Source organism: Microtus ochrogaster, linkage group LG1, assembly GCF_000317375.1.
Source record: "Microtus ochrogaster isolate Prairie Vole_2 linkage group LG1, MicOch1.0, whole genome shotgun sequence".
In the NCBI taxonomy this organism is placed as follows: Eukaryota; Metazoa; Chordata; class Mammalia; order Rodentia; family Cricetidae; genus Microtus; species Microtus ochrogaster.
The window spans coordinates 26,906,213-26,916,827 of NC_022027.1; the positions used below are offsets into that span (position 1 = coordinate 26,906,213).

General features: G+C 35.1%; 1 protein-coding gene across 1 annotated transcript in view; it reads right to left on the reverse strand.

Moving 5' to 3' along the window:
* Window positions 1–10,089, reverse strand: part of Gabrg1 (gamma-aminobutyric acid type A receptor gamma1 subunit) — a 71,628-nt gene extending 61,539 nt beyond the window's left edge. The window contains exon 1 of the mRNA XM_005359305.2: window positions 9,850–10,089. Within this exon, the coding sequence (XP_005359362.1) occupies window positions 9,850–9,953 (104 nt within the window). The 5' untranslated portion in view covers window positions 9,954–10,089. The remainder of the gene's footprint in view (window positions 1–9,849) is intronic.
* Between the last annotated feature and the right edge of the window lie 526 nt (window positions 10,090–10,615).

The following is a 10,615-nucleotide window of genomic DNA, read 5'->3' on the forward strand; positions in this document are numbered from 1 at the left end:
CTTATATCCTGTTGTTTGTGTTTGCTTCTGTAGTTCCTGATTATTTACCTAGATTTTCAATTTCCAGATTTCCCTCAGCTTGTGATTTTCTTTACTGCCTCTATTTCCCCTTTTCAGGACTGGAAGCATTTTTTAACCTGTTTGATTTCTTTTTCTTGGTTTTATTTAAGGATTTTGCTAATGTTTTCTAATTTTTGTTTTCTTTTTCATCCATTGCTTTAAGGAATTTTTTCATTTCCTCTTGAAGGGCCTCAATCATCTTCATAAAATTATTTTATGGTCATTTTCTTCTGCTTCATCTGTGTTAAGATGCTTATGTCTTGCTGTTGTACAAACGCCTGTTTCTGGTGGTACGGTATTATTATTTATGGTTGTTGAGTGTATTCTTAGCCTGTTGTCTACTCATCTCTTCCTCCAATTGGAACAGATGGGGCCTACATTTCAGCAGTGTCTCTTCACCTCCAGTTGTTATAGCTGGGGGCTGTAATTCCCTTAAAGTTTCCTTGAAGTATAAGCCAGGCAGGGCCTTCTGTAATCATTACTCCAGGTGCCTACAGGCCCACGACTCAGATGGGCACTCCTCCTGGTACAGGCATGACTATTGCACCTATAGTTGTTCCTCCAGTTGTAGTCGGCATTAAGGATGAGGCACTGGTGGTCACACAATCTCCAGAGGCCACTCCTATTGTCATGGCTTACTACGTTGCTGAGGCTTCCTCTCCTGGTGCTCAGTAACAAATCAAATCTTAACAGACACACACACAAAAAATTGGAATAACCCCTTGTATCTTATTGAATCATTATTGCTTAAAGCTAGAATTCAACAACAACACTAATTGCAGAAAGCCCACAAAGACATGGAAACTGAACTCAAATGATATCACCACTGGGCTAAGGAAGAAATGAAAGACTTCCTAAAATTCAATGAAAATGAATGCACAACATACTCAAACCTATGGAACACAATGAAAGCAGTGCAAAGAGGAAAGTTCATAAGCACTAAGTGCCTACATAAAGAAGTTGGAAAAATCCCACATTAGCAAATTAACAAAAAAAAAAAAGAAATTGAAAGCTATAGAATAAAAAGAAGCAAACTCACCCAGGAGGTCTAGATAACAAGAAATAATCAAATTAAGAGCTGAAATCAACAAAATAGAAACAAAGAAAACAAGACAAAGACCCAATAAGACAAAGATTTTGTCCTTCCAGAAAATCAACAAATAGGCAAACTCTTATCCAAACTAACCAAAGACAAAGGGAGAATTTTTGAATTAACAAAGTCAGAAAGAAAAAGGAGAGATAAAAATAGACATAGAGGTAATCAGATAATTATCAGGTTATACTTCAAACACCTGTACTCCACAAAATTGGAAAACAAAGGGACTGGACGAATATTTTGATAAATATCACTTACCAAAATTAAATCAAAATCAGATAAGCAAATAGACCTATAATCTCTAATAGAAACAGTCATCAAAAGTCTCCAATAAATAAATAAATAAATGAGATGGCCAGATGTTTTCAGTGCAGAATTCTATAAGAACTTCAAAGAAAAACTAATACCAACATTCTTTTTTTTAAGAAACTTTTATTTATTTATTTATTATGTATACAATATTCTGTCTGTGTGTATGCCTGAAGGCCAGAAGAAGGCACCAGACCTCTTTACAGATGGTTGTGAGCCACCATGCGGTTGCTGGGAATTGAACTCAGGACCTTTGGAAGAGCAGGCAACGCTCTTAACCACTGAGCCATCTCCCCAGCCCCCTAATATCAACATTCTTAAAGTTGTTCTACACAATAGAAAAAGGAGGAACATTGTCAAACTCTTTTGGTGGGCTACAGTTACCCTGGTACAAAAACCACACGAAGACTCAATCAAGAAATAGAATTACAGATCAATCTCATTCATGAACATTGATGCAAAAATACACAATAAAATACTGGCAAACTGAATCCAAGATACGATACATCAGAAAAGTCATCAACTATGACCAAGTTGGCTTCATCACAGAGATGCAGGGATAGTTCAGCATGCGAAAAAAATCTATCAATGCAATCTACCATATAAATAAACTGAAAGAGAAAAACCACGTGATCATCTAACTAGATGCTGAAAAGTCTTTGAGAAAACACAACTTTCCTTTGTGATAAAAGTCTTGGAGAGAGCAGAAATATAAGGAAAATACCTAAATATAATAAAGGCAATATACAGCAAGCCAACAACCAACATCAAACTAAATAGAGAGAAAACTCAAAGCAGTCCCACTGAGATTAAGGACAAGACAAAGCTGCATACTCTCTCCATATCTATTCAACATAGTACTTGACATTCTAGCTAGAAATATAAGACAACAAAAGATGATCAAAGGGAAACAAATTGAAAAAGAAAAAGTCAGACTTTGACTATTTGTTGGTGATACAATAAGTATGCACAAGTGATCCCCAAAATTCTACCAGGGAAATCCTACAACTGATAAACACCTTCAGTAATGTAGCACGATACAAGAGTAACTCAAAGAAAATTAGTAGTTCTCCTATATACAGATGATAAATAACCTGAAAAAGAAAGCAAGGAGAAGCTTCACCCTTTAAAACAGCCCCAAATATCATAAAATATATTGGGGAAATCTAACCAAACAAATGAAGGACTTGTATTAAATTTTTGAAGAAAGAAATGAAAGAAGACATCAGAAAATGGGAAGAGCTCTCATGTTCTTGTACAGATATGATTAATACTGTATAAATGACAAGCTTACCAAAAGCAATCTACAGATTCAATTCAATACCCATCAAAATCCTAGCACAACTCTTCACAGACCTCACAAGAAAGATACTTGATTTCATACATAAAAACAAAATAACAGGATAGCCAAAAACAATCCTGTACAATAAAGTATCTTCTGGAGGCGCAAGCATCCCTGACTTCAAACTCTACTACAGAGCTACAATAATGTAAACAGCTTGGTATTGGCATAAAAACAGATGGGGATTAATGGAATAGAATCAAAGAACCAGATATCAGTCCACACAACTATGAACACCTGATTTTTGACAAAGAAGTTAAAATCATAAAATGGAAAAAAGAAAACATCTTCCACAAACGGTGATGGCATAACTGGATGTCAACATTTAGAAAAATGCAAATAAAATCATACTTATCGCACCATGCACAAAACTCAACTCCAAATGGATCAAAGACCTCGACATAAAAACTAACCACACTGAACCTCATGCCAGAAAGAGTGGGAAGGTCCCTTGAATGCGTTGGTATAGGACAAGAAGCATTTCTTAAATCTAACTCCAGTATCACAGTCACTGATAGCAACAATTAATAAATAGAACCTCATAAAACTGAAAAGTTCCTGTAAAGCAAAGAATATAGTCAACAATAATAAACAACAGCCTATAAAACGGGAAAAGATCTTCACCATATCCACATCCAACAGAGAACTTATCTGCTAAAATATATAAAAACTTAGACATACCAAATAATCCAATTAGAAAATGGGGTACAGCTCTTGACAAAGAATTCTTAATAGACGAATCTCAAATAGCCAAAAAACACTTAAGGAAATGTTCAACTTCCTTAGTCATCAAAGAAATGTAAATCAAAACAATTCTGAGATAGCACCTATAAAAATGGCAAAGAACAAAAACACTAAGGACAGCTTATGCTGAAGAGGATGTGGAGTAAGGAGAACATTCCTCTATTACTGGTGGTAGCACAAACTTATATATCTTCTTTGGAAATCAGTACAGCAGTTTCTTAGAAAAATGAGAATTAATCTACTTCAAGACCTAGCAACACCTCTCTTGGGCAAATACTAAAAGGATGCATACTCATACTACAAGGTCATTTGCTCAACTATTTTCATAGCAGTATTATTTAAAATATTCATAGCCTGGAAACAACATCAATGCTCATCATTCAAAGACTGGATAAGGAAAATATGGTACATTTACACAATGGAATACTACTTAGTGCTAAAACAAAATGACACCTTGAAATTCGCAAGCAAATGGTCAGAACTAGGAAAAAAACCATACTAAGGGAGGTAACCCAGACCCAGAAAGATATAATTGTATATACTCTCTCACAAGTGGATATTAGACATAAAGCAAAGGATAACCAGCCTACAGTACATAACTCTAGAGAACATGGACATCAAAGAGAACCCTAAGACAGACATACATGAATCCACTTAGGAAGGAGAAAAAGACAAAATGTCCTGAGTAAATTAGGAGTGTGGGGGGCAGAGCACACTCCTAGAAGATGAGAGGGGAGGAAGGAAAGGGAGTGGAAAAAATGTATAGCTCAATAAAAACAATAAAACCTGCTCTTTGGAAAAAAAAAGAATGTAGGTTCTGGGCAGACACGTGAGTTTCTATCTTGAATTCGTCACTTAAGTAAACGATAACTCTTAATATATTCTAAAAGTATCTGTGCCTTTCTCGTTCCTTTTGTAAAATGAGGCAAGTAGCAGTATTCAAAATCTTATTCCTTTTCATGTTTGATTTTCTTATTATATGTATATGGCTAGGCTCTTCATAATTAGAGAGGTCATAAATCCTACTACATATATGCATATCCAATTGAATCTACTAAGGATTGGTCGTATATACAATGGCTGAGCAGTCAGATTAGATAAGCTAAGAGGAAGCTCTTTCATGGAGAAAATTAATTTTCACTTTCTCTGACTTAACTTCCTGAACAGATCAACAATAGCATGACACTAATATCAACAATTAATAAATGAGACCTCATGAACCTAAAAAGGAAAGAATTCCATCAATGAGAGAAAATGAGAGCTTACAGAATGGGAAATAAATTCTCAATTCCACATCTGACAGAGGAGCTAATGCACAAAATATATAAATAACCCAAGAAACTAGACACAACAAACCAAACAGTCCAATTTAAAAACAGGGTACAGATCTAAACAAAGAATTTTTAACATTTGAATCTGAAACAACCAAGAAACACTTAAAGAGGTGTTCAACATCCTTAGCCTTCAGGGAAATGCAAATCAAAACAACCCAGAGATTCCATCTTACACCTGTCAGAATGGCTAGGATCAAAACAGTTCATGCTGGTGAGGATGTGGAACAAAGGGAAATCTCTTCCATTGCTGGTGGGAATGCCAACTTGTATAGCTATTTTGGAAACTGACAGTTTCTCAAAAAATTGAGAAAAAAAAATTTACCTTAAGATGCAGCTATACCACTCTTGAGCATATAGCCAAATGATGCTCCATCCTACCACTACGACACTTGTTCAAATGTGTTCTTAGAAGCTTTATTCATAATAGCCAGTACGTAGAAACAACCTAGATGTCCCTTATCTGAAGAATGAGTAAAAAAAAATGTGGTACATTTACATAATGGAGTATTATTCAGTAATTAAAAAATAAAATATCATAATATTTGCAGACAAATGGATGGAACTAGAAAAATTATCCTGAGAGAGGCAATGTTCATAATGCTACTCATTATGGGGTTATAATGCTCATCCCAGTAGCCACAGAGTTTCTAACAAAACTTCCATATCAGTAATGAGACACTGCTTGTTGAGTTAGTCAGGTGGGTCAAATAGACTCTCAAAACAACATAGATTATTACCATTACTCTTGGCTTACTTCAAAGGTAAGACAACATACAGTTCAGTCACAGGACTTGAGGCAACCAAGCTGGGAGTGTTCTGAAAGCCTCTTTAAGTGCTAGCTCCTGTATTATCAGAAATTGCTGTGTAACCTGCCAAGAGAGAAAAGCAATTGCTGTTCCTATCCATCATAAAGCCAGTTAGCCACAACAATTACCAACTGATGAGAAACCACCGCTGGTATAATAATGAGTTATTTAATTGGAGGGTAACCAACAGCTGTCTAATCATACTTAAGGCCTATTCAATACGAGGGAATTAATAACTGATTCTACAACCTAGCCAACTACCCTTGACTAGCTACATCATAAACACTAGAGGAGCGCCTCCTAGCAGTTTTTCCTAAACTAATATAATAGTTAACTGTTTTCTCAATAATTGTTTTTATACTCAGGAATAAGAGTATAAGCTCATCAAATAGCTTCCTTTTTCAACAAATTAAGAAGATTGTAGAGATAAACAACTGGCCAAAATGCAGAGACCATGGAGTACCTGATCACCAGTAAACACATGTACAATGCAACCCGTACAATAAGGCTAAGGGAAAATGGAAGAAGAGGAGATGGAAGATTGTTAAAGCCAAAGGGTCAGGACACCTTCTGCTAGATAGGGTCCTTTAGATGTGACAGGGAAGCCGCACCCATGAAATCTCAACTGTATAGTTGCCCAAACAGAATTTAAATAATAAATTTCATTTATCATCCCAACATTGGTGGGGGACATGTTACAAGGTCTCACCATTAAGGGAAGAACAATAAGAAAAATACATTTCTTTAATATACCACATATAGAACCAAGCAAAGAAACATATTCCTTTTGGGTACTTAATAATATCTAATATTCGATATTCAATTCTATTGTATTTCAAACCACTTTAACAAAGATAAATAATAAGAGAATTATGATGAGTCTATAGCATATTTCTTACTATGTCCTTTCCAAATTTTTCTGTCCTGTTCCTGAATATTTTTAATGTTCTTGAAATAATTTTGAAAAATGAGTTCTATGTGCTTCAAAAGTTTGTCTGAAATCATTCAGGAAGAGTGACAGTGGAACTGAAATTGAAACTGGACAACAAAGATCAGAATTCTCATTTGATACCTCCCATGTACAATTTTCACCTAAAATCTTTCATTTAGCTTGTTCCCACTCATTCCCTTTCATCTAGGAAGTCACTTGCCACATGCTACCTTCATTTTACCACGACCTCCACAGCCCTTATTCAGCTTTATATCCTACCTTCCTTGCCTCTAGCTCCTTGGGGCTCTACCTTTATTCTTATACTCATAAACAAACATAATAACATGAATATAGATACAAAATGTTTATGAAATTTGAATGCAGTATGAAGCATTTCCTCTTCTGCTTACCCAACAGGTGTTTCAGTCTGTAGAATGGAAAGCAACTGGACCGGATTTTGTGTTTGGGTAATTTAAAAGATTTTCAATCGGGGAATTTTATCAATTGCAGTCTTATCTCAAAATCAGTTTATCCTTGGGTCATTTGAACAAGTAATTGTGTAACATTTGCATTGGTTTATACTACAAAAGTAAGTTTAAAAGCTAGAAACATGAAGAAAAATAATTTATTAAGCACAACACCCCAAAACTTATTTATGAAATAACCTAAAATAATACATTTAAAAAGTAAGTGCATTTGAACTTAATGTTGAAAATTGGATGACAATGTTTTTATTGATGGAAATTTTTATAATGTTGAATTTCTTTGGTTTTCTACTCAAGTAATTTCTCAGACAAAGATTACTATTTAGATTACCTTTTAGAATACCTAAGATCTCAAGATACTTTTCAAACTCTTTCTAAACTTGATTACACTCATATTTGTCTCTAGATTACAAAGAGTGAAGTCAAGCAGATGAAACATGAACCAAGTTGTCAGGATGCCACAGATTCTCCTGGAGAATGAAGGACAGCATCCATGGTCAGAGCTTGTGGATACAACAGGTCAGAGCTTTTAGGATCCGTTTTCATAATTCCGCAATGAGGAAAGTCAATACACTGTCTCCCTTCACTTTTCACAGAAACTAATGGAGATAAGACCTGCCCATTGAATTTATATAAAAAGTAATAGAATCCAACTTAGTAATCTCCAAATAGATGGCATTGAATGTGTATTTTAAAACTAGTATGACATTGAAATTCCTTCAAACAGAACTGTCTGTGATTTGCTATAAAAAGAAGCCACACACACAAAGAGGGAACAATATATATGATCATACATAGTTTATAAGTATTGATGTCAATTTTCTCCAAATCTATATTGAAAGTATATAAAATTTATAACAAATTTGTCTACTATATAAAACTAAGTCATAAAAACTCATAACCCAAGCACTCAAACCATAGTTATAGTAGCAACATATATATGCGTGTGTGTGTATGTATATATATATTTTTGTTTCAATATTTATTTGTTCATTTGACAAAGAAATCCAGTTTATATATACAATAAAGATAAAATAAATTATTCATAAATTTGAACCTTGTAACTTAATTTCAGTCTTTCAAACATATAGTAAAAAATAGGGAATGGTAGTCATATTAGAATTTTCCTCTTTACTACTACTTAGGCCTGTGAAGAGACCCTTAAATCACTGCATATTTCATTTCAAATCAGAGATGTATTGAATTTGAACATTGGAAGCAGTCATCATGGTCTACTGCTATAATACATGTTGCAGAAGAAACTATTGTATGGAGTGTGTTTAAAGAGCCGTGGCACATAAGAGTAGGAAATCCAGTGAGTGCCCTGCCCACTGCACAGCAGCACACTTTACCCTGTATCAGCTTGATGAGAGTTTGGAAGCTGGCAACAATGAATGCAATGTAAAACTCTTCCAAATGAAGCATCTATTGGGACTGACAATATGCTCTCTGTAAGACAGTATCCTTACACGATTACATAGAAATGTACAGCTATAAAGACAAAAAGAGCATGCAGGCTGTTACTCTAGAAAACCAGTGGGCCAATCTGATTTTACTTGTTCAGTGGTGTAAAAGTACCTATTCTACTTAAATATCGTCTATAAATGTGATATATTCAAGGACATAACCCATTACTGGACATTATATAGGATGCAACATTTATTACATTGTCTGTACATAGAGAACATTTAAAATACGAAGGCAGAAAGATAAATAAAATTGCAATTCCCAAATGAAACACAAACATACCAAATATCAAATTTTGAATCCAGGAAGGCCAATTTTAATTATGATCGTATTCAGTGCCTACATTCTGAGGCTTTGCAGATGTTCTATCTACTGGTAAAGAGAAGGAAAATCTACATAAAATTACCTTCCTAGTAATTTGGCTCTACTGGAGTTCTAAACAGCACTAAAGCATCAAATGTCACAACCTTGAATGTAAATGTATATAAAACAAATAATGCAATGCATGGAGAGTACATTTTTTAAAAGCTATTAAAGAATATATGTCTTAAGCAAATGTGGCAACTTCTTCCACACTTTGCTTGTTCCTAGTCCAAGTGTGAGCTTTTTCTTTCACTATCAGCACAACTTCAAAGTTTTTGATATGTTTTACAGTCCACTCTTGTTCCTGTCAGACTGCAGATTTGTGCTTGGTATGATCACACAAAAATGCAACTAAGACATTCAGAGTATTTTTAATTTTAATTAGTAAGCAACCAATTACAGTGAAGACTTTCAAAAGTGATTCTAATGAAACACACAGAACTCTTTCTGAGATATATATTTTTCATAGCTGATAGATACGTGGTCAAACATAGCATATAAAAGATTTACTTAATCAAGAAAGTTACCCCAACACGAATGAGAAAAAAATCACAATATTGGCTTATATACAAATAGTATATACATGATGACATGTAACAAGAAGTTTCTGAAATTATTTAAAATGCATAAAGTTTGTCAACAGTATTTGATTCCAAATACAGCAGGAAAGTCAATTCTACTTCTAGTTCCTCTATTAGTTTATAACCCAATAGAACTCAAAAACAAGTGAACACCCCGGCTTCAGAAAAGGCTGATTTCATGTTGTCTCCAAGTAAACAGATAGATCAGAAAATACAATGACGACAAACATTGCACATGTTCCCGGGAAAATGCAAATTTCTTGCAATGATTGTGGGACAAAATAAATTAATTAATTAAAGGAGACAGTTTTAAGTCTTTGAATTTACTCACCAGTTTCCCAAATGCAGGGTTAGTAACAGGAACATCAACCTCACTCCTCCGGTTTGACTCCACAGGAGCGAAGGAGAGAAGAGGAAGGCTTTCCTAGAACCCATCAGGTCGCTTTTATGGTCCCTCCTCTGCTAGCTCAGTCTTCAAGCCCAGAGTTTGTCTCAAGCCTCAGCAGCCGCCCAGTGAGTACAAGGGAGAGAGTGGAAAGACAGGACACCTCCTAACCAGGTAGGATGCGACTCCCAGAAGAACTGAGCCAAGGAGCCAATCAGACGGGGAGGACGCCGGCATAAATTATCTCAAAACGAGTTGGACCAATCAGTGCTCCAGAAAGGCGGGGTTTACCATACTAGAAATCAAGCCAAGCCCAGTGGGGAAAAGAGCTCCGCTTTTTTTTTCTTTCTTTTTTTTTTTCTTTAATGAAAGAAAAATAAACCTCTTCTCCGTTCCAGTGCCTGTAAGAAACATTGGCGTGGCCTTGACAGTTGGGCTCCCAAGGGAAGCGCTGCTATTTTGCTGCCCTTCCGTATATTGGAATGTATCTGGTCACTACCTCTTCCCTCTCCTGAGTTAGGAATTATTTATTTATTTAACCTTTTAGTTACTTATTTATTCATTTAATTTTTTTAATTGCCTTCAAGAGAACGCCCAGGGAACTCTCCCTCTGTGGAAAGAGCTTAATAGACTTTATTCGGGCTTGCGAGAATCCTGTTATTTTTGAGTAATTATCGTTACTTAATTTTGATTCCGGGACAGTGTCTTGTTT